Source organism: Rhea americana, unplaced genomic scaffold (genome assembly GCF_003343005.1).
Source record: "Rhea americana isolate MKP2758 unplaced genomic scaffold, rheAme1 scaffold_107, whole genome shotgun sequence".
NCBI lineage: Eukaryota > Metazoa > Chordata > Aves > Rheiformes > Rheidae > Rhea > Rhea americana.
In genome coordinates this window covers 1,860,877-1,885,473 of record NW_028185117.1, presented here as the reverse complement: position 1 = coordinate 1,885,473, position 24,597 = coordinate 1,860,877, and the positions used below count along the sequence as shown (strand labels likewise).

Sequence of the window (24,597 nt, the reverse complement as noted above, 5' to 3'; positions counted from 1 at the left end):
TTTTTTTTTTTTTTTTTTTTTTTTGTGTGTGTGTGTGTCTGTGTTTTGTGGGGTAGGTTGTTTTTCTTTTTTGGCCTTAAAGCGTAGAATATTTCTGGCTTCTCCATGACGCCGCACGCGCTGTTGTTCACACGAGCTCTCCGTGTCCGCAGGGGGCAGTGCGTTATACGTAGGTCGGCGGCCGCAGAAAAGCCAAGGAGCCTTGCTCTGAACTTCACACGCACGGATCACCCGGTATCTAAGAATGCCAGTTGCAATCGACTGCGTGTTACGTTACGACTTTGGAAAGGCTATTTCCAGCAGCGGGATGCTCTGTGGGTAAATTATGGCTGTAATAAAACTGTTTTCGACCTGTCTCCTTCCACTTACCTGTGAGGCATCTAGCGCAGAATTGAATTTGGGGCTTCGTGGCAGGGAATGTGAACGCCGGCCTTCGAATGCAATAGAAACCGGCTCCGAAGACCCGGTGCCTCGCTGAGAGCGAAGGCCCTGCCTTTCGGTGCTTGCGACCCTTCATTACCTCCGCTGACGGATGCTTTTGCGGACGAGCGTTGAAAGCAAAGCGGCCAAAGTATCGCTCAGCCGGGCCRAGTTTGTAGGAGATAACCAGGAAGGCTGGACGTGTCGGTTAGGAAGCAGGAGCACATCATTGCCGGCAGCTGCTGAAGCTTGTTTGCACAAAAGCCGCAAGCAGGTGGAAGGGTGGAGGGCAAATGGACTTTGCAGTGGGGCAGGACTGGAAGGAAAAGCCGCTGAACTGCGGATGCTTCGGGCGTCACTTTGTCCTTTGGCTGAAACGGGCCAAAGCCGTTTTTTTTTCAGGTGCCTTCCACAGTCAGCCGGAGAGAGGCGTGTGGCCGTAAGAGGTTAGCAGGAGTGTGATGGGAGGCCTGGAGGAGCGAATCGCTGTTTTTTCCCCTTGATGGGGTGATGGGCCCCTTGTTGAGCACCGGTATGGTCCGTGCCGACTGCAGTAGATGTGGCTCGGTGGCGGTGCTAGCACAGTCGCTGTGGCACAGCAACCTTCTTGCTTTGGTCTCCCTAGCYGAGTGCCGGCTCCGCAGCGGGATGTTCACTGGATCCGTCCCTCTGTCCATGCTGGGGCCCGTGCACGGCAGAGCTTATGGCTTAGGCAGCGGTCTGCTCATCGCTGACTTTCTGAGCTRGTTGTAGCAGCATGCAGACAGCAAATCCACTACCATCCAAAGCGGATGGCGATGCCAAGTGTGTTTCCTTTCTCTGTTAAGCTCGTTAACCTGCTAAGACCCAAAATTCGTGCCACATCACCATGATCTATTGCTTCTAACCTCATTTTGCCAGCCAAGCCCTGGCATTTCTCACTCAGTGTTATCATCCAGCTTTGCTMTTACCTTGTGTAGATGCCGGTCTCCTTGGGAGCCATTGGTGTTGCATGAGGCTCTGACCGAGCGCAAAAATGTGCAGGCACTAAATGTATCCAGGTGCCTCGCAGGGCTTTTGCATGTCCTCTCTTGAAACACACACACACACGCGCACACACATACACACTTCATGGTTTGCTATAAGGCAGATTTYTCCTACTTGCTTTTTCCACCTTGCTGTGTGTGCACCTGGGTGATGTTTCTGCCACATCCAGAAAGTCAGAGTGGATGATGCAAGAGTCTCTCCTGCAAATGAATCATTTAACACYGGCAATTTCCCTTTCTTCCCGTGCTGCATATTATCTTTGTCTTCTGTTGCTCTAAAGAGTTTCAAAGTGACTGCACTGCTAATTGTGCTGACTGTTCAGGGATAAAAATTAAACCTATTACTCTGAAAGGCTTGAGGACATCCCCTTAACTTGCCTAAGAGGAGTGTTTTCAGCTCAATTAATAATTCAATTCAGCACTGGTAACTCAACAGGATGTTCAAGTAGCTCTCGAAGAACCCTTGCTTTTGATTTCCTGATACATATCCTGAAATTAAATGGGCTCTGAATAAAAAGGCACGAACGGAGGAGCCCTTTCAAAGGGATGCCAAGAGTCGCGAACCTTGTTCTCACCTGCAGACRGAAGAAATTTTGTGTTTAGTAACAYGGAGTGCCTCTGTGTTACAGGGAAATATTTTTTCTTCTACTGCCACAGCATTAACGGTAGCCACCGCCTTTGGCTGCATGCCGGCTACCACTTCACTGCGAAAACCAGCAACGGCCAGCTTCCTGGAAGGGTTGATTTTTTTTTTGTTTTGTTTTTACAATGCGCTTTAGCCCTTTTCTTTGCAATCTCATCTCGCTAAGCAAAACCCCTCAGCTTTCCAAGTCAATCTTTCCCACACTGGCACTAAATAAGCTCCTGCACATCACTGCAGGGCCCAGAGTTTGTCCCCTGGCAGCCAAGTCCTCTTCCCAAGTAAATTCGCATGCCCGGGCTCGAGTCTATAAAGAGCAGGGAGGGAGGGATTTTCCGTGGGGGTTTCCCATCATGCGTGTCCATCCTCTTTAATCATCTGTCAAGCTTGCATAAGGAGCAGCGGCATCCCTTCAGGTCCCGGGCACCTACTGAGCCTGAACTGGCCTTGGTTTTTAGGGCCAGTGCCGTATTTGCAGTGCAAGTGCTTGTCGAAGTAATTAGCTTTGCTTAAAGCAAACGTATCTGGAAAAGCCAGTGGGGCCAGGAGTGGTCGTGAGCAAAATCATGCTCCCGAGAAGATAAAAAGGTGGCAGCCGTGTTGTTTCCGTGTCGTGATTAGCAATACAATTATACTCAAAATCAYATAAAGCTGCAAGGTTGGCCCAATACGTAGGTTTTTCTACAGATAATGTGTATACGTAGAAGGACTCAGTGCTCAAATGGCTGTTGGTATCAGCTGGAAAGCGTGCTCCCCCTTAAAGAGGAGAGACTTCCCCCTCCCTCCGCAAGGTACCCCGTGCGCCCGGGCGTTTTTAGTTGCCGGCAGCTCACRGAGCCGTGGTCAGCTTTGACGAGCCTTGCGCCACCATATACCCAAAGCAGCCTGCCGAGCTGCTGGCAGCGGGACCTAAGTGAGAAAAAGGTGTGCTAGATGGAGAAAAAAAGAGGAGCCATCGAATAAAAAAGAAATTCCCTCCTCTTCGGAAAGCCCAAACCCACCACCAGAAAAAAAATAAATAAATAAAGTTTTTTTCTCTCTTCATCCCTTTTAGCTTCCGCAGCTCTTTCCCTCTGGACAAATATGYGGAGGCAGCATTTTCCCTTCTGCTGTTTTGCAGCAGCAGAAAACCAAGTTAATGCRGGAAGAACTCAGCCTTCAGCAGCTCCTGCAGCAGCAGCACCCACAAATGCACTTCCCGCTACTGCTGGGTCGCAGAGCACAGGGCCCTTTCCTCAAGCCTTTTTTTTTTCCCTATATTTTGCAGAAAGGGAAAAAAAAATGCAAGGAGCAGGATCRCTAAAATCCCCGGGTTTGGTCTGCTACGCGGAGGGTCACTTTTCTCTTGTTTTGCTGCCAGGGGTTGCTCACATTAGCATTAATCAGCAGCTAATCATACAGGCTGAGCCAGGATTAAAAAAAAAAAAAAAATCACTCAAGCAGACTCTGCGGCAATGTCCGCGCTTGYGGTTCCTCCTTGCTTTATTCCGGACATATGCCGTGGGGGATGGAGTTAAATGATTTACACTTTAAAATCGGCCTCCGGACACGTCTAATTCTTGTTGAACCTGTTTGGGCTACCTTAGCCTCTCCTTGCGTGTTATTTGTGAAGAAGCCTGCATGTATTCATTTTACCTGCAATACCACTTGACTCCCCGTTCCCAACCCATATGTATAAAAGGAGGCATTTTCCTCTCGGGGTTGCAATTATTATAGAAACAGCCGTAAAGTAGAGCACTCAAAGAAAGTCTATGAAGTACCCTTCTTATAATATCTGCTAGCAAAACAAAGCTGTTTACTCTGCAGTGATTTATACTGACTGTTTATTAAAGGGGAAGGAAAAAAAAACACAAAAAATGCAGTTTGCTCAAACAGGCACTGCATTTGATGAGAMTAAAACTAATAAATACTGCATAACGGTTGCACCAGGAAGAGTTTCTTAGTCCAGTAGAACATGTGGCATCGAAGTAGGCACTGAAGTCATGTCTTCATGAAGAATAATTAAAGCGGTTTTCAAGAGCGGTTGGGGATATAGCTACAACTGACAGGGTTACTGTAYCTGCTTGAATCACTTGTGCTTGGGATTGTCAGAGCAAGAAGTGGCCAGAAATGATCGAAATCATCAGGGACCTGGGGAAAAATTCAACCTAGAGCAAGGATCTAGCCACCTCTGAAGTGCCCCAGTGAGGGGTCGAAGTGTGCAGACCTTGAATTGGTCTCTGCAGAGGACTTGGGACTTACCTTCCCTGCAGAGTTAACCTGATTTATGGCTCCAGCGTTACCTTGTCCTACCACATCCCCATACGCTYCTCTGAAGGGTGGAGGCACTTCTGGAGTGGGCTGCTAGATGCYAATGGTTGGGGCTTGGCTCTTGGCTCTCCTTGCTCAGCTGGGACTAACCTGGAGGATCTCAAAGCGAAGTGTATCGCTGCACAGGACCTCCTCCATAGATCGGTGGGCTTCAGTGGCGGCTGTCGTTAGTCCTCACACCACAGATGGCTCATGAGGGCACGCAGCCCTCAAAATTGAGTCCAGCCAAAGGGGTGGGAGGAGGTTGTTGATGGGTTGCTTTCTCATAGACATTATTTCACCTACTCTCGGCTGGCTTTCGCTTTCGAGGCAAACACAGACATCCAGTGCTTTGTTTGATTTAAAATGCCCATAAAGTACCTATTGGCTGTTGTAAGAAAGTTCTCATTCAGCTCTCACATCCGACTGTTTCTGCAAGATGTGAGAGAAGAAGTGAAGTGCTGGGGTTTACTTGATTTTCCCTTGTTTTTCGCAGAAAGCGGAAGAGCGCCCAAGCAGGAGCCAGTCTTTCGAAGGGTTACAATGGAAGACAGCGTTATCTAGCGTGCGGAAAGAAGCACCCAGCACTCCTAGAAGAAGACTGCACCTGGCTCACCCGCATATTCGCTCTGAGTTAGCCTCCCTGTGCCTCGGTTTACCCATCTCTCCGTGGGATCATGCAACAGGATAGGCCAAGAGGCCCTAATAAATTCATCTCAGCAAAACACCCGGCAGTCCTCGGATCCCCACAGAGTAGACAGCTCGGCTGAAAATTGCTTTTAGAGAGGCCCTCTACTCCACACTGCCCCACCGCAGAGCCCAGACGCAGGACAGCTCTCTGGGAAGTTGGTTTGTTGGTTGGTTGCTTACTTGGCTTTTTTTTTTTAAGACGAGCGGAACGGACTGCACTTTTCACACTTACGCGTGATTTTCATCTGCTCCAAATGTTGGCTTTGCAACTCACGAGCACTTAAGGATGTCTGAGTGTGCTCCAACCCCTTCCTGACCTCGTAACTCCGTCAAAAGGCTTTCAAACCAGGTTGTGCAAAGGAGACACCGCCACAGCCAGGTCACTCTTGTAAATACAGGCCTTTCTGTTAATGATGGACGGAAGAAAGGGACTAGGAAAGATTTCTTATTCCAAAACAAGCTGAACTTGCCACCAGAGTACTTCTTTAGAGCAAGACTGTCACTCGTAAACAGAAAACGGCACACGCAGCYAACAGCAACTTCTCTCAGAAAAAGCTTCTGGGGGAAAGCTCCTCAGATTTTATTGWAATATGTAAATAGAGATATTTTGCGGGAAAATGAGCCTTAGTACCCTGAAAATAACGGTTCTCTATCAGCTCACTTGGGGATAGCTATAGCCAAGCCCCTGATGTGGACCTTCAGCGGACCCACTGGGTTCAACAGTTGATGTTCACGTCGCGATTTTTGTCACCGAGCTTCGCCTCAGCAACGGTCGGCCAGCCTGCAGCTGTCACCTTGGACTGTGGGAGCGACGTCTAAACAGTGACTGACTCGTCCAGCAGAGGACTTATTAACAGATATTTCTCTTTTGTTTCTTTTACCAGGAGGGACTTGCTAGGCCAATGTTCTCAGCTGGTGTAAATACCCTGTGGAGCTACATCACGGCACGACCTAGTCTGCTCKGTGCAGCTGTGGAGGGCGGGATGGGCAGAAATCACTGATGGAGGGAAGGGATTCCCATCAGTGCCGTTCCCCCGAGGCTTTTAGCATTCATTAAAAAGAGAAGAAGAAGAAGAGAAGAAACCCCAAACCCTGAAGACTTATTAATGATATTTGGCCAGCTGTTTGGGTGGGTAAATGGAGGCACACACAGACATCTGTGTTTGTACCAGCCAATGTCTGTATGTGCAGCCCTCCTTTGTGTGCGTGCAAATGCGTGTGCACGGAAGATACACTTGTAAGCCCTCCATATGCCTGCGTGGGTGTGGGTGAGCCAGCACGAGTTCCTCCATCCATACAGCAGTGTCTCGGAGAGAAAAAGAGAGGAACTAGATGTGTATGTGTGTATGTCATGCTCACCCCTATAWGGATTTCATACAGTAGAGGGGAATCACATACCCAATTAAAAAAAGTAAAGAAAAGATGTGTAAAAATGACCTAGAATAGCTTTTTCTAGACATAAAAGTATCTCTTTGGTCTGGCATTTTGGAATTAATCAGGGCTAATGTGTGAGTGCCATTAAAAGGCCAGATAGCATGACATCAACCAGCCGTTTCTAGATAACAGTAGGTACAGAGACACCTTTTGCACATATTAAGCATAATATTTGGGGCAAAAGCCCCCTACACTTGCAGGGAAAGGACAGTGGGTAATCAACACAAAKTGGGAACTGCCTCAAAGCACTCAGAGCTTTTGACATCCGGAGTGGTAATTTGCCTGCAGTGGGCTGACATGAACTGCAGGGATCACATTTTTCTCCTGACTACTTGAATACCTCCTCTTTCATCCGTATTGGTGGGGAAACCGTTGCTATTAACACCTAACAACCACCATTGCTGAGCTTATTTATTTATTTATTAAACACGGGGGCTGTCAGTGGAAGCGCTAGATTGCAGGAAAGCAGAAATTCCCTGTTTTTTTCCATTAGAGCCCTCACTATTCGTTTCTCTCCCTGGACAATCCTATCATGCTGCACCTTAAACCTTTGTCGTTATGTCTAGAAGAGTTATTCTTTTGAGGCATTTACAACCTGTTTGACATCTCTCGCTTCAACCTCAAAGAGCCTGACCCCGGTAACTAACAGTGACTGTTGTAAAGACGAGGAAAAACCCACCGAGTCCTAATAAAAATGATGACTCTTGTCCACTGCCTTTGTATTGATTGCACACAGGTTACGCGTTGAGTTTGACACATTGAGCTCTTTTGGAGACCCTCCCCCCYGCCTTTACCCTTACGTGGCTTTAGCAATCACAAGCATCCCGGCAGCTCAAGCCGGCCCGTGCGGACGCGCTAAGCAGATGGGACTACRGGATGTGGGAGGTGGACATCCACCATAGCACAGGTGGAGCACATCCAAAAAGGGCCCCGTGACTCACCTGACATTTTCACCCACCCAACCCCCACGCCCTGATGCCGCCACTGCATCAGCAACCTGCGACAGGGCGCCGTGGGGCAACTATAGATCTGGCAGTAGCGGCTGGACCTGTGTTTTCCATGTAAATCTGTGTTCATTTGGGCCCTTCTTCCATGATGTGAGGCCAGCACATACACACACACACACACATATAAAAATATATATATCTATACATATAGATGTGTGTGTGTGTGTGTGTGTGCATATAGCTGCTGTTCTGGTTTGCCTCTTGCAGCTATTAGCTCCTGTGAAAGTGCTGGAGGACTACCAGTGCATTTCACCCAGCCATCAGAGCAGCCTTTGGATAATAAGGACACCCAGTCAATGCTGAACAGATCCAGGATTTTAATTGGCAAAGACTGTGTATCCCATTACTAAATCCCCGAGCCACTCATTTCCCCAGGGCAGAATTTTTATTTAATCTGGYCCTAAGTCAATAGTGATTTACGTTTCACTTACTTTACATATCTTAACTGAACTTCCATACTCCTCAGGCATGGAATGAATCTTAATACATTGTAATTACTGTACTCCTATTGATGAAATGGTATGAAAAGCTATCACAGAGAGCATTAATAAAATGTACATTATGAAAAAGAATTCAGTATTGTCTGAAATTAATAATGCACTAGATTTTCTCATACACGCCTGCTCATTACAGACCTGCCCTTGAGTTGTCTATTAAAATGACTTATTCAAACTATTTGTRTAGTTGTGTTCAGTGTGCAGCTATGTACTGTAGGTTTGCATCCCAGTTAGATGTACCGCATGAGGATTATTAATCTGTTATGTCTTTCAGGCATTGATTTTAGTGACATTTATATAACACTGGTATGACTAAAATGAACCGATTGATTCATGCGTATGGATTAGTTTGCCCAGGACTTTGAGGCTAGATAGGTTTATCATGCACTGTAACGACAGAATTCATCACTATATTATTTACAAGAGACTGAACTGGCTGCATCTCAATAACTGAAGAGATCTTCACTGTTTTATTTATGTATAAATGTTTACCTAATCAGCCACCAATTTTGTTTAGCAGAATTTGTTAGCAAACAGAAATTGTAAATGATAACGTGTTTTCTATTTTAAAATTTATAGGCTTTCAGCTATAGCAAAATTCAAGATTTCCAAAAAGCATCTTTGTCTACTGGCAGTCAACAAGCTCTCTTGTATATGCTTTTTGGTAATTGCAATTAGCTGCTGCAATACTTCACATAAAAAGACGTACAACCCTAATACAGGAGATCTGCGCGGTAGTGTGTCAAAGTCAACATAAATATACCAATATTTAAAAGCATTGATGCAGGTGCCAAACTGCCAGCTTTGCCATCGTAGGAGCATTATGTAGGAGCCAGAGATTTGTAAACACAACGTGACGTACAAAACACTCGCAGCATTTGCAAAGGACCATTGCAGCCAGCAGGACCGTGCAGACCTGGAACTAGCCAAAGTCTGAGTCATGGATTAGGACCCCGCTGTGCTGGGCACAGGTACGGCAAAGCGAGCGGCCGTTATCAACCGATTCCAGGTAAAACCAAGTGAAAACAAACACGAAGCAATGAGTATTGGCAGGAATGATTCACCCTGCTTGTCTGTACATAGGTTGCGTGGTGCCTATCCCCTGTGACAAATCCAGAAGAAGCTGGCTGAAGAAAACAGCTGCTCATGGTGCACCAGAGCCTGTCAGGCAACCAGGGTATGATGCAGTTTTAGGGAAATTACACTCAGAGAAGGCGTAATTCCAGGCTCTCAATCAATGGCCCATGTTTGCTTTGAATTGTGTTAGGTGCTAACCACRCTGCGCCTCCAAACGATCCAGGAATAAAGTGGCTAAAAGGAACTATTAAGTCATAGCGAAGAGTTTCCTTTTAGGAGCCTTTTAGAAATATTTTTAGTGCAGAGACACATAATAAATGATATGTTAGAGGCATATAAAATAATAAGTAGCRTCCAGAGAAGGGGAAGCGAGTGTTTCAGTTCTCCTTAGCTAATATAGCAAATGGYGCTACGTGGTGAAACAAAGAGGTGATGAACTTAAACATACTTAAAGGCAATGCTACATTTCACAGCATAGGATTAACCCATGGCATTCCCTGACCCAAAACACCAATAAGATATGAAGGGCAGTGACATTCAGTGAAATATTCTGTTTTTGCAGCTTGGAGGACACGTAGGCTCACAGAAGGAGGCTGCCGGGGCACGTGCTTCAGGCCCCTCGCACCTCCCACCRCAGCATCACTAGGGCTTAGCTCCAAACACGCAGGTCAGCAGCACCGCTCCCCAGAGACGCGGCATTTCAGTGGCCAATGTGCGGCTTGTAAGTGTTTGGAAAGGTCATATTCCATAAAACTTCCTCGTACGAAGCGCTGTCTAACCACAGAAGCGACCGCCGTGGACCTCGGTGACACGACGTGCGGATGAGGCAATTTGTCAGCAGAAGGGAAAAATGGTAACTTTCAGTTCAGAGGGGCCCATATACAAGGAGACAGCTTACACTCTCTGTAAATGCTGCTTTTAAAGCACCAAGGTTATTAAAAACATGTTGTTGTGTGTACCCACATTTTTTGCACAGTTTGTTGTCCAGTTGCTTCAACTATTGCTTTTGCAGGAGGAGTGCAATGAGGACAAAAAGGCAAAATTATGCCCTTTTTGGTCCGGTGTCCAACTTTATTTTCCCTTGCCCTTTAGTAGCCATGTGTGCAAGACGGTAAAGGTTTTAGAGGCCTCAAACTTTGCAGTCTGTCCGAAAGAGCTGACAAGATTCCTGTGTCTCCCCACAGCGCATTGCATCCTGTCATCTGCAAACCCAACCACCCATCCCCGCAGGGGCCTTGCCTCTCTGGTCCGTGCTTGGAAACACCCTCGCTGCAGCCGAGGGCATCTCTCTACCTTCAGCAGCGACCACCCTGGAGAGGAACGATAAATCAATTGAGAAATGTCAGTACARGCTAAAAAGTCACGGGGGCGTTATGATCTATTTATATCAAGGCTGCTCTTGGCCTTTCTGCTCAGGTTGGTTCAATAAATGGGGGAGCTGGTCAACAGCCCAGCCAGGGCTATTGCAAAGTGCTTGCAGCATCAGAAAGGCTTCAGCACGGCTGAGCACCAGGGAACAGGAACCGGGCCAATGTTGTGGCTTTAGGATAGACATTAAAAACCGCTGTCCTCAAGTACACTGTGGGCTGATTTCGACCTGAGGCCATGAGGAAGCACGAAACCACATTCTTGGCTTGGAAAAATGAGAGGTTTCACCTTTCTGGAAAGTACCATAACTTTTATTTTGGAAGTGCTGTGCAAACTTTGGATGGATGTCCTTCCCCCCCCCCCCCCCGCCCGCTTCTCATCCTCCACCAAAGCAGAGCTAATCCCAGTCGTAAAGGACCATCCTCTGAGTTGTACCACCACCTGCCTCAGCAGGGTGACACCAACAGATAGAGCCACTAGCATCAAMCAGCTCCGTGGGCTCCTACCGTTTGTGCTGAGTTAGCATGTGTTTATTAGTTTAATTGTTCCATAACCTGCAGGTTTGATTAGTCATTAATTTAGGGCAATCAGGAGGTGCAGCTGACAAAGTTGAGCTTAACAAAAAAATAAAAATAAAAATAAATCCCAGCATGCACTGGGATTCTTGCATATAAAGATGGCTTCTGGAAAAAAGCAATRTTTGCTTAAAGGGAGTTATTTTAATCAGTAATTAATCTGGTACTTAACCAGAGAAGCAGTAGCAGYATGTGCAGGTCTTGTTTGGAGGCCTATTGGATTGAGGACCAAGCGGATGCTGAGGCTGGCCAAAGCACTGAAGCTCATGGCGCTTGCATCAGATCTGTAATCCTGGCTGAACTAGAAAGTATCTTTTTGGAAGGTGCTCAAAGGCTCATTGCRGACTCTGAGGAATGAAGAAGCTATCGGATCCCTTGGTAAGTTGCCCTACATGCAGCTTCTCTGCTCTTCTGATGTACAAGCACTGTAGCTTGCCTAGTGTCTCAGCAATTAGATTTTATTTCCTGTCTTATGCCCTGTTTATCCATATTATTATCTCTTCTAGTTCTTTTTGGATAATGCCTGCTGYGTAGGAAGGTATATAATAGTAGGAAAGGCTGAAAATTTGTCACAGTAATGTCACCAAAATGATCTTGACTAAAAGGTGTTGCTGCAGCAGTYGGATTTTTCTCAAGCTTCCCTCCATGCACATGAGCTTTTAGTCATGTTTCAAAGTAAAATGATGGTATGTCTTTTTTCTTTCTTTTTTTTAAGCTGAAAAGCTAAAAATGAAGCTGTTTTGTGTGCATTCTTCCTTCTGCCTGGATGCACATGCAGGCAGCTGCTGCTGTGAGAAGCTGCAGTCACTGATGGCATGGCTGAATTAAATGCCTCTYGAATTGGGGGCATAAATCCACCTGTGTAACATCAGTGCAAAGGGCAAGGGCAGCTGATGCCTACACTGATCCAGAGCTTTGGTGTGGAGGAGATGGAGCAGCTGCCTGGGAAAGGGCTTAGAAAAACCTATGGTCTGCCTTGCAAGGTGCTTTACCCTCACTGGCCCCGTGATACAGMCCCGCCGGGGTTAAAAGCTCTGGTGCACGCTCTCTTTAAGCACCACCCAAGAGCAGCGCAGACTGCCCATTACTGCGCACCTACGCTGAATATTAAGCAGGCTCCTAAATGTGATGAGGCTATTACGGCTGAGCAGCTTCACCACGTGCTTGCTCTGCACCCGTCCAGCAAAGAAATCAAAGGCATGATGTCACCAGCCTTTCTCATCTGAAATTAAATATCTGTCTTAGTTCCCTAGACACACAGAGACGCTGTATTAGAAACACATCCCGGGAGTTCAAACTCTGAGTCATCTCGTATTTATTTCACTAAAGCCAAAGGAATAACAGAAGGAATAGACCTGCAAAAGAGCAATTCTCTATTCTAGCAAGGCTAGAGGAGAAAACTGTTCAGGGGAAATACTAATGGGTTCGCAAGCCAAAAATCTTGCCAGGGAAATCGTGGCTTTAATCCGCCGTACCTTTGCAGCGAGGCTGCGATTTGCTGCAGAGCGTGCAGCAGAGAATAAATGGGTCAAGTCGTGTTCATTAACAGCGGAGACAGAGCAAGTGACATTTAAAACAAGGCCCCTTGCAGGGAAAGCAAAATGATTTATTCTGAAGCCGTAAAGTGTTTGTTGTCACAGTTAGCTTTTCAAGCGCGAGGCGCAAGGACGCAGGGCGCCAGCCGCCGAGCAGGAAGGAGCCGGGCTTCCCATCTGCTGGAGTTCGGTGCCGCGTTTCGCCTGCTGCAGCACCGGCACCGTGAGCCGGCGGAGGCTGTGCCCTTCGGCGCCTGCATCAGCCACAGCTCATCTCGTTTAGGACAACATTATGGCTACGGTTGTGGGGGGGGGGGACTGGAGGGGATGCTGACCCCAGCTGAAGAGGACTGGGGCAGGCTGGGAGCACGAGCCCGGCGTGAAAACAGGTTCAGTCCAGGCGGAAGGTCTTCTCCTGGCCACCACCACGATGGCCTTCAGGTGGCRGGGCCCAGGTCTTTACTCCTCATAGGCCTCTTGCTTCAAACAATTCACTTGGGCAAGACTTACAAAAATACGTTTTACTACTTAATGCCTAGCTGATGCATGGCCAGGATTTCAGGAGCACCTACCTGAACCTAGGACCCCAATAACTTTTTTTTTTTTTTTCGGTAGGAGCTGGGCACTGGAAGTGCATAGGCAGAGCATCCTATGTGTTTTTAGGAGCCTGTTAACACTTCCAGAACCCACCTCTTCTTTCKGTGCCTTGGTACATGACTGCAAACTGAGCTAACAGCCTGTTTCAAKGTAAAAACTCTGAGGACTGTTGACATTATGCCTGGTGACACTCCCATTTTATGTTCTTTCTTACCAAAGTGTTTGGGAATTATTTATTTATTTATTTATGGCAACCTTATCTGTGTTTCTGCCTGCCTACAACCCCCTAAAGCATAAGGTAAAGAAATAGCCTGTGTCCTACTCCACAGCGCTCTGGGCCATTTCAGCTTCTAGCCGTGCCATGTACCTACCTAGCCCCAAGTTGGTTCATTGGCTTTCCCTCCCCTGATCTCGTGTTCCCTAGTCAGCAAAATGTTTTTCTCATCCTATCTAAATTTCAAGCTGCTTSGTGCAGGGAGCAGCCAGGCACTAGAGTCTCTTGCTGTTTGATGAAGCATCTGGTGGTGCTACAAGGACCGCTTGGGGCAGCAGGCAGTACAGGTTGCCTTTGCAGAGCTGGAGAGGTTAAAATCCCTCCTCCAAACTGCTCTTCTGCTCTTAGTGGATTATAGCCCAGACCTGAGGCTCAACAGACACAAGTGCTCTAATCTGGATCTTCCAGTGACTTTTCTCTTCATCCAGATAACAAAAACTGCTCTGTCAACACACAGATACATTTGTAGCTTGAACATAGTAAAAATCACAGGACCCGTCCATTTTTTTTGTTGGGTTTATTTTAAATTACTCTGAAGTACCAAAGATAGCAYTGAAGAATACAGCCCAAGATTTGTGCTGACTCTGTAATGGGAAAGAATTCCCTTCCCTAATGTGCAGTGTGTTACATAAAAGTCATTATTACACATTGTAAAATCTAATTACATTAATACATGCTGTGTATACATTCTAATAAAGTCAATGGATGCAATAATAACAGAGCTAGTAAAACACCATTCCACCAAAATTATTATTGCCGTCAATTTTATTTTGAATTTTCTTGATTTACCATGAAGAGCGAGGCTTTCAGCTTGGCTCATTTCAGCAGGTAGTCCTTACAAGGGACTCAGCACCCAGCAGGTCCTGTGGAAATGACTGTGCATGTGGGAGTTCCCCATCACACCCCCAGTGGTGCAAAAAGCCCCTCCAGAAGATCATTAATGCCATCCTAAGGTGAGTTAAAACCCTCYGGGCTGAATTACCCTTTGAAAGTGCCACTCATCACTTCTGATTATAGTGAGATCCTCAGACATCTGTGCTCTCGGTTGCCTCATGTAAGTACCTAAAATTGGATGGGCCCAAATACCCATGCAGAGGTCTTTGGTGTGCAGAAGGAAGAGAATGAATAGTCCTCAGGGTTTTTCTGGGCTTCACAGGCATGTATTCGTCCATGATGCTGAGAATCTGATTGTACTGATGGAAGTGGTCTTCAGCAGCACTGCAGCCTGGGCAAAGGGACCTGGGACTCTGCTGAGGCCACAAGGTAACTTCCCACTTAATCCAACAGTAAGAAAAATGCAGGAAGAAAGCAGCAGAACTGACATCTGAAGTGTTGAGCTGAGAGGGAATTTAGCTCTAAGAATATTTTCAATTCTCTACTTCCCCACCGTTAACTTATCATTGTAAAGCTCCTCTTATAAGTATGAGCTGCTGAGGCTAGCCTGCTGGTTACCTGCCCTCTGCTCTCCTACAAGTTCTGTCAAAGAAGAAGGATTCAAGCTCCTTTTATTAGTGGAAGAGGTGAAGATGGGTTCCTTAAACTTCAGATCCCTGAGGGGGTGGATGCACAACTGGCAGCTGTTACAACGCTGCTTGCAAAGTGTCCTGAGCCCATCAGCTGGAGAAGTCAGTTTGGGAGAAGAGGAGCGGCAGTTGCAGGGGTTGTGACGACCTCCTTCTGAAGATCTCTTCTTTACAAGTGTGGAAAATGAGCGCAGCGCTAGGCCATTAGAGGAAAAGAAATAAAAGGGAAGGCATAGAGCCRTGGACTGAGTGGAAAATGTATTGCTTTGCATTTCCTTTCCTAGAAGATTCAAACCCTCGAAGAAGWTACTTTCCTACTGTCCCTATCACAACCTCTTCATAAGTAAAAAGGCTGAGCTTGCGGTGTTTCAGGATGTGTTTATTTCTAAATCCTCTAAATCTAAAAGAGGATGCTGAAAGTCAGTGCCTGAACAACACCTAAACGTTTGCTGGAGAGAACCTGGTACTGCTTGAGTCACCTCAAATGCCGATTTGCCGAGACAAGGATTGTCTGGGGTCCTRTATCTGCAAGCTGAGCATAGCAGGTTCATAACTTTTCCTGATGTGCAAATGCAGCAGAATCGGTTCTGTTCCCCCGGAGCTCGATGAGAGCTTGGTCCCTGGCCCAGGGGGTGAGCAGAGTCTTTGCTTTTTCACAATGTAGATCTTATTTTACATGAGGTAGCACAGTGCGCTCCAGGAACCTGCCTCAGTAGGACCATCTCTCCTGCAGCCAAAAGGAAGTGCAGCATGCAGAGCAGCAGCTACACCGTGCCAAATCCTAGCAGCTAAGCTACCCCTCCTGCAGACGCATCTGCCCGCATTTACCACTGAAGCCTCTTGTAAAACAACAGTGATTCATCACGTTTGCTCACAGTCTGACTGGAAGTGGCCAATGTATTAGCTTTTGACTGCCTGTCTTGTTAAAAGAAAATCTGCTTGCAGAAATGTATGCCCATGGAGCACCTGTAGATCAAATTGTGTAATTCCCATCCCACTGTTTGTTCCAGTCTCCTCTGGAGAGGACCTGCCTCTCTCTGTAACACCTCAAACAATCTGTCTACAAATATGTGCTAGAAAAGAGGAGGGGGATGTTTTTTGTTTCTGTRGTTTTAACTACTCAGCAGGCCACTGCTGGGAAGGTACAGATAGTGCAAAGTCAACTATGTCCTCTTGGCCACCTGAATTCCTGTTGTTCCGAGCAGGCGTTCCTCACTGAGGATATCGCTATATCTTGCTTCCTCTCTGTCCTCTGGTTTAATTCCCCCCTCTTTGGATAAAACCGTGGAGAAAAGAGAAGTGCAGAAAACATCATACAGGTAAAATCAAGAGGACGGGGGGGAAGAAGGCAGTGAGACCATGTACCTTTCTCTGGTGCCTTTTCTGAAAGCAGAGAGAGAATTTGGAGCTGGGTCTGAGGCCGGCGAGAAGGAGATGAAGGGGTGAGGAAYAGCATGAAAGTACCATAATCAGTCCTATTTTGCTTTCTTGTGGGATAAGAAGGTCAAGCTTCCTCAGTGCATATCTGAGTGCTAGATATATCTGTCAAGTGTGTACTGAAACTGCTACTTGGGTTTTTTTCCCTGTAGTAAATTACTGTGGAAGTCAATAATATTTCTGTTTTTATTGCAGAATCATGACTATCAGATACAGAATAGACAGAGGGGTCGCGCTGAGACAGGTTTCTTCCTCTCCCCTGCCGAAGTGATTTACGAGCACGGTAGTCTTTCCAGTTCCCGCTATGCCAGGTATCCCGGGAATGAGGCCAGTCTCATTCGCCTGCATGCTGAAACGGAGGTGTAAATGTTGCATGTGGACAATCAGTGGCTTCCCAAACCCCTTCTGCTTCATAAATCATCTGGGCTGGGACTTGGCAGCCACTGGGGCTCTTCTGATCATCCATACTGACTGTCACAAGCGTGGATGTGCAGGATGGGACCAGGCGGTGGGACTCACGGAGGGCCGGGGAAGGGTCAGGTTGCTGCCAAACCAGGGGGAGGTTTCCAGTCGCTGCCTTTGTGAGTGTCTGCTGTGCAAGGAGAACGCCTTGCTACCAGGCACAATTTTTTTTTTTTTGATTGTCTGTTGATTAATCTTGTTCAACACTAATGGATAATAATACTCCATTAGTGGAGATAAACTGCCATGCTAATGATCTGGACTGAAGAGTATGTATACATCATAATCTTGCTATATCCTTAGTACCGTCTTTTTCCTGCACTAGAGAGTCCTTTAGTGATAGGAAGCTTTTTCGTATTAGTTCCCGGCCTTTATTTTTCACAAAGAATTCAAATTAGTCTGCCGTTCCGCAGGTGCAATTCAACACTTGTAGAAGTTTGGCTTCCTGCCAGTCCTAAAATTCAGGAACGTCCTTCATCTGTATTCTGTCGCTGAGGAGCAGTGACATGCCAAAACTCTGCAAAACCTTCTAGCCGACAACAAATGCCACGACCCGGCACCGGTGGCAATTCCAGGACAACGCAGCTCCACCGACCTCTGCTGCGGCCGTGAGAGAAACAAGGAAAACACRGGCTCCTGATAGGAACCCGAGCCTACGGAGGAATTAATGAAGTCTCAGTTTGGAAACTCACAGATGCTGCTCTGTTGGGAGTGCATGGCATCTGCCATAAAATCCCCTTGGATAAGGCACAGTAAACATCTGGTATCTATTTTTTTGAAAAAAAATTAAAACTACAATTGTGTTTTAGGCCTTGCTGTCTGCACATGCTGGTGATGTGCCTGCTAGGTCTAATTAGTTGACAAGTGACGAGAGACCGTCGTAGTTAATGGGAGGCTGGGTGCCAGAATGGTTAGATAGGTTGGGCAGGAGCCACGAGAGCCCGCAGCTATACGACGGCTGCACATGAGGCAGGAAGGTGCGTTATCCCCTGCTTTAGGGATACTGGGAAAGTAGGAGGCAAGGTGGACTGATGATAAACTGGGTGCTCATGGTTTTGCTACTTGTCTTATGTATAACTGGATCTGCAGTCAGTGAATGTGAAGGTTAAGCTTCTAAATAGTTCTTCAGTGCAAAGTCCTTGACCTTGAGCCTCACGTGACTATTTCTCTTGATGCTTGGGGAAATAAGGTGGAGAGGACTTGCCTCTGAGTTTTGCATGAGTAAGGTTTGTGAAAACTCAYGGCACTGATGTAACTCTATTCCTGTTTGCCATCGACGACACATTCGCCCTCCTAACAGTCAGCAAAAGCTGGATGAGGTCACGACAGGGTAGGTTCCCATGTTGTGTCCATTCTATAATTCAGCATATGGGACAAGATCGTTACCTAYGGAAAGCAAAAGCCAACCACCTCTGCTTTGTTTGGGTCTCGGAGGAAATCCTTGAATTGCTGCTTATTTTTGAGGCTGTGTATAACTCCCTAGATTTCACTGGGAATGAAATCACAAGTTTATACGCAGCAGGCATGCTGCAAGCACTAGCCTGAAAACCACTTGCCCAGCAAGAGCTGGGTTAACTGGGGAGCTGAAAGCAGATATATAACGATTCTYCTCCTACTACCATCATGGCCTGCATCATACTTCTGTACTCTGTAGAGCTGTACAACTACCACTTCCCCTGGGTTGGGGAGACGCTAGGAGGTGGCAAAACGGAACGGGTGCAAGTTGAATAAAGCAGGCATTCAGGAGGCAAACTCCTCTGCAAGGTAAAGTACGGGTATGTTTGAGCAGTCCAAGAGCTTTGTACGAGATCTTGAAATAATACTACATACAAGAGTATCAGAAGATCGGATCCAATTTAATTTCTTAAAGGTAAGCCTGTGAACGGGAATTCCTCCCTGACCCTCCAGCTGGAGTCAAAAGTACTGGTGGGAAAGAGAAAATGCACCTTGCCCTCAGAAGCAGGTGCATAAAGTGGACTATCAGAAGTGAAAGCAGGATCACCAAGGCATTGACCATCAAATTCAAAGTCAATACCTATGACATTTTTTCTTCCACTGTAAATTCAATAATCCTCTCCCATTTTCCCATTGTTTCATTGGGGAGACATGCTATGGTACAGAAAATCCCAGCACAGGCAGAGAAGCAGCAGTTACCTCTACTCCTGTAAACAAGGAAAAACCCCAGTAAAGACAAGGGAGTTAGTCTAGGATATAACTAAATGAAAAGGACAAATCTCAYTCCCATTTCCTCCTGTCCAAGACACTATGAAATCATGAAATGAATATTTTTCATTTAAAATGACAGTGACCTTAAAACTGTGCCTAGTATTAAAAAAAAAAAAAAAAAAAAAGCCAAGTTTCCAAAGTTCATGTTTTGGGAGCTGGTTAAGCTGCCTGATTTACAAATCTCTGAGCATGCTGGGGTCTCCAGCAGTATCTATCAAGTTGCAGTAGAAGCTGCTATTTTCTTTAAAAATGCAACTGTTTCCTTGGACATATAATCCAAAGCCCATTGAAGCAGGTGGAAATATTCCCATTGACATCTAAGGGCTCTGGAGGAGAACATTAGGGTAGATCCTTGTTCCTGTGTTGCCCGCTGAAGCGCAGAGAAAAATCAGAGTCTGCATCTGTCTGGGGAAACCAGGTTTGCTCCAAACAGAACCTGAATTTGGTTTTGGGCCGATAAAACGGTGGCAAAAGAAGCAATTCTGTCTGCACAGGCAGAAACCCCAAACATTGCTCCAGAGCTCATTTTATTTCCTTCAACAGGAGCATATAAGGAAGCTCTTTCAGCCKAAGACACCGCTGTGGAGTTGTAGGACAGTCAGAGGAGCACTGGAAGGAGAGCTGGGAGACTGAACAAAGTGGGTAAAATGCATTAATAATCTCCTTTTAAAAGAAAGGCTTTGTTCCTTAAGAACAAAAAAGCTTTCCACAATACTGAACTTCCTCTAATCCTTTGGTTCCTTTATTCCTTGGAGGAAGAGGGAATAACCAAAATCCAAACACGGCACCGGCACTGTCCTGTTTATTTCTGTTTGCTTATGTGCAACGCAATTCAAGAGCAGAACACCGAAATTTTGATGTTAAGATCACAGCGAATGAGGTGTCATCATCTTGGCATGAGCTGATTCCCAAATGAAAAGCTTAGATATAATGATTATTTTAATTTTTTTTTTAAAAAAACACCCCTAAAGAAAAAAAATAAGACAAAACAGCAGTGCACTGTAAACGCAGCAAAAAAATATTCTGGCACTGACTACATGTTTGTGCATGTATATGTGTACTTAAAAGAAGAAAAACCTACAGAGTTACTGAATACAAATGAGAACGGCAAGAACTGTTTTTCCCCAAGCCGTTATATATTCCATAATCCTGTCACGAAAACGTCTTTCCTCCCACCTCTGACTTTCTATCGTTGCTTTTCAACCAAAACAAAGTGAAAGGAGATGAAAAGATTGAAGAGGAAACGGTAAGTTATTTTCGAAGGTAATTTCTATAGGTTTTTTTAATCATGCGCTGGCACGGTGACAAAAGCTACCAGCGTGTGCACGGAATGGTTTCGTTTTTTTTTTTTTTTTTTTTTTTTTTTTTTTCCTTTTTTTTTTTTTTTTTTTTTTTTAAGGAAAAAGAACAGTATTTGTAAGAAAAGAGCGCGGGTTTCCCGGTTCCAGGAGGTCGCGGATGGCCACGAAGCCGTCGCCTGCCTTGCTGGCCCGAGCCCAGCGCGAAGCAGCCCCGCGGGCTCGCGAGACGGGGCGAGCGGACGAGGAGGCGACGCGGCGGCGGTCCCGGCGTGAGCACCGAGGCCCCAGGACTTTGCTCGCCGACGAGGCGAAGGCGCGGACGGGATACCCGGGGCAAAACCCGCAGACCAACTTTTGCTGCGCTCCAGCTGTGCGGCGTCCCAGAGCGTTCGAACGAGGTTCAGCATCGCCCCGTTCAGCGCAGGATTAGTCCCTCTAGCAGCACTTCCCGATTTCTTGTCCAGTAAGTTTTGCACATAGCACTGAGGCAACTCGCTGCTGGCACCTGCATCGTTTGTGAGCACCCTAGTTTCGCCTCCTTTTGCTCCAGTGCATACGTTACAGGCTTCTCTTATTTTTGAAAAGTTTGCCCTAAATGGTGCGTTTTGTTTTCATGCTTTGCTTTTAATCTTTTTTCCCCTCCTTCCTGAGCAAATTGTTGTTTACCGAGGACTAGCACATCCAGGTACTTACATAGACAATTCTGCCAYGATCGGACTTTCTTCTGAGCTTTGACGTATGTTTTTCCAAGCGTATGCGTGCTCCTCCATGAGCTTGAGTTTTTTTATGTGCAAATAGAGGTCTCGGTTGACTGCCCCAAAGCCGAAAATCCCATGGAAATCAAAAGAACGGAAGAGTGTTCTTAAAGTGAGACATGCTAGGGTGATTTCCATAACTGCAGCTGCAGTTCCAAACTTCCTCAATTATAAGCGTATATAAATACACCCTCGGGAGCTGACACAGTTTTGGACAGTCACAATTTGAAACCTCGTCCTGGAAACCCACCATTTTCCGCGCCCAAAGCACGGAGGTCTCCCAGGGGCGTTAGTTCTAGGGAGATGCACAGGGAGAGCGCAGAGCTAGGGGAAAATGCAGTTGCTTTAGCTTTGCACCCCGACAGCCCTCCGTATGATTTCCCGCTTGCCCGGCAGAGAATCTGCAATCAGCTCGCTCCGCCGCAAAGGGGGGCACGCTGCCGCTGCCGCTCGCTGCGGCTAGGCGGGATGGCGGTGAGAGCTCGTCCCCTCCGTGATGAACTGATGGTGTGCGCCGGTCCTGCTTGGAGTCTGAGTTACAAGATAAGACAGCAAGACAGAAGATACTCGGATGGGGTGCAAGCGCCAGATCACTTAGCACCCGAGCGAGCCTACAGATACCGATGGCATCACCCCAAAATTATAGTGATGAATAAAGACCTTGCAGCGTAAGGACACAGTCTCCAGCCAAGGGAAAGGCTTGTTTTAAGGACCAAGCGATGATGAATCGCTTGGGTACTAAATCACATGCCAGGCTCCCACGGTCCTGGGAATGAGTCCAACCACCTGAGACTCCACCTTACTTTCCGTCAGCGATGATTGTCCGAATCCCAGTTTCCCACAGTTTTGCTCAAAGAAATACAGTACATTCAATTAACGGCTTCAGTCCATCTCAGTATTAAATGTCTTCATGCCTTAAATAATGTGCAACAGTATTTTATAATAATATATAATAAAGATTAGGCCTAGAAAAGAACACAGTGTAATCCTGTTATATGAAAGCAAGGATATTTTACAGACCATAAATCAAAGTTCCCTGCAATAGAAAGCTCCTTCGTTACCTTGTAAGCTAGCTAAACAAYCAGCCACACTCCAGAAAAGCTTAACTAGATGCTATACGTTGTGATAAATAATATACAAATCAAAACTTAATTGCTAGCAGCCCTCCCTTTAAGCAGCCTGCTCCCTGCGCCTGCAGTCACGAAATCTCCCTTTCTTCAACTGCCGAGCGTGTGCGACACTTTGGGGAGTTCCGTGCATTAAAAGTGCAATTACGGAAACAATTTATAATCAATACATGGTTATTAGGGTAACCTGCATGTATGGGGTATTTTATAGCAATTAGAATCCCAACAGGCCTTTCTAGGAGCGGAATTTGCATCTTTTTGTTTTGCCGTCCAGGTTTCAGTCCCAGCAGTGCCACCTACTGCTGAGATAACTCTGAACGCTGAATTTATTTCCTCTGGGGAAAATTTTCAGAGCCCATAATCTACAGGTGAGCTGGGACACAAGCTCAAGAGAGAGAGAGAAAAAAAAATCTCCCAAAAGCTCAGCAATCTCCAACTAAACCTCTCCATCTACACACATCTGAAACTAAAGGGGGGAAAAAAGGATCCGTAATTTGTAACCTCATATTGCAAAAACCACATATTACACCGATCATTTTCATTCACTTGCAACTGTTCATTCCACAGCTGGTGTGAACTGTCACAGATCCAGGGAATACAATGCAGTTATAGTAGCTCCTACTAGCTGAATTTCTGGCCCAGAAGAAACATTAAGAAGTATGTAAAATTCCTTTCTTATATTTGAAATAAAAATTAATAAACTTCTCCCAACAAAAAAAACAGTCTTGCTTATTTCTTAGTGATAGAAGGTTATTTCATTCCTATATGGATAATGACTAGGYTATTTGGCTAATGAAGGCTGTAAAGAACAGCTGAGGTAGGATCTTTTGAGTTAAGTGCAACTTTTTAAATGTTGTTCGAAACATAAGGAAAAGTGGAAAATGTGGATAAAATCTGAATTTGTTTTGTGTTAAAATGCATCCTCCTCAGGTGGTGCCTCAGAAGGGTTTGAATCTCATTCTTCCATGGCACTGCATCTCCTCCCATAGCAATAGCCTTTTGGCTGAACTACATCCCCCGGGACGCCCATTACAGCAGCCAAAAGGGACATTTGGCTCCAGTGTTGGACGTAGAGTCTGGCCAAGCAGCTTCAGCTGTAGGGAAGAAGAAAGGTATAAAATACTGTGCTATACCGACTGAGGGTTGCTTCCAGCAGGGGATTTGTTACGGGAGAAGGGCTGGGAGAACTGGAATTTATATGAATAYTCATTGCAAGAGAGGCAAGATGCTCCTCCAGTGCTATCTTCACAGATACGTGGAGTTTAGGTGAAGTCCCTCTCAGGGATACTCCCTGTTGARGCAGGAGGAGGTAAGCTATATTTTCCAGTAAAACAGCTGCAAGAATAAGACTATAACTCAAAACAGGGTCACYTGAAAGGCTGCAGAGATAATAAAAGAAGTGATTTGGGTGAGGAAAGTTAACTGAAAGCTGACTGCAAATGTTGGAGTGCTTAGGATTTGACCACACTGTATTACCTATCGCAGACACAGACTGAGAAGAGAGCAACARAACTATGGAAGCAGTGAGAAAAGCACAGGTAGTCCAGGGACAGGGGGCTCAGGGGTGAGGTGCTTGCTGAAGAAAGTTGTAAAACCTTTGAGAAAGCAGTCGGTTTCCTCCCTGATGCGTTCAGGGAGCCGGGGCTTAGGGTATGCTGTCAAGATACAGACTTGCATCACAGAAAATCCCTATCTGATACCACTGCTTTCACGTCCTAAAGGAGATAGGCCAACAGAGCACAAGACAGCTGATCTCTTCCAGCTCAGCTGTTAAAAGCAAACCAGGAATTCCTGTGCTAAATTTGGCCTCCTTATTCTAACAATTTTGGCTTTGAATAAAACCATGTATCTAATCCTTTTCTTAGTGCTTGCACTCAAATGGAGTAACCTGGCTGCTCAACTCTATAAAAACACCAGACACCTCACATCTGAAAATATACAGCACTCTTCTCTGTTCTGTTTGCACATAAACTTTGCCTGCAGAAGAATTTGGCTTTTCACACCTTTCACTTGCACCTTTCTCCCCTGCCTTCCCTGGATTTGGAGGAAGCCAAGAGACTGCTGTGCAGCAGGTTTGGTTTGCTTGGCCTTCCTCTGTCATCCTCCGTCACGCAGATGAGAGGTACATGCTCCTATGCAGAATCACAGAATGGTTGAGGTTGGAAGGGACCTCTGCAGATCATCTAGTCCAACCCTCCTCTCAAGCAGGGTCACCTACAGCATGTTGCACAGGATCGCGTCCAGGTGGGCCTTGAATATCTCCAGAGAAGGCGACCCCACAGCCTCTCTGGCAACCTGTTCCAGTGCTCCGTCACTCTTACAGAGAAGAAATTCCCCC

At 46.2% G+C, this 24,597-nt stretch overlaps 1 protein-coding gene across 1 annotated transcript in view; it reads left to right on the top strand.

The window, feature by feature from the left end:
• ADGRL3 (adhesion G protein-coupled receptor L3) overlaps positions 1–7,273 on the top strand; it is a 359,836-nt gene extending 352,563 nt beyond the window's left edge. The window contains exon 22 of the mRNA XM_085310378.1: positions 4,871–7,273. Within this exon, the coding sequence (XP_085166504.1) occupies positions 4,871–4,938 (68 nt within the window). The 3' untranslated portion in view covers positions 4,939–7,273. The remainder of the gene's footprint in view (positions 1–4,870) is intronic.
• Positions 7,274–24,597: the final 17,324 nt, after the last annotated feature.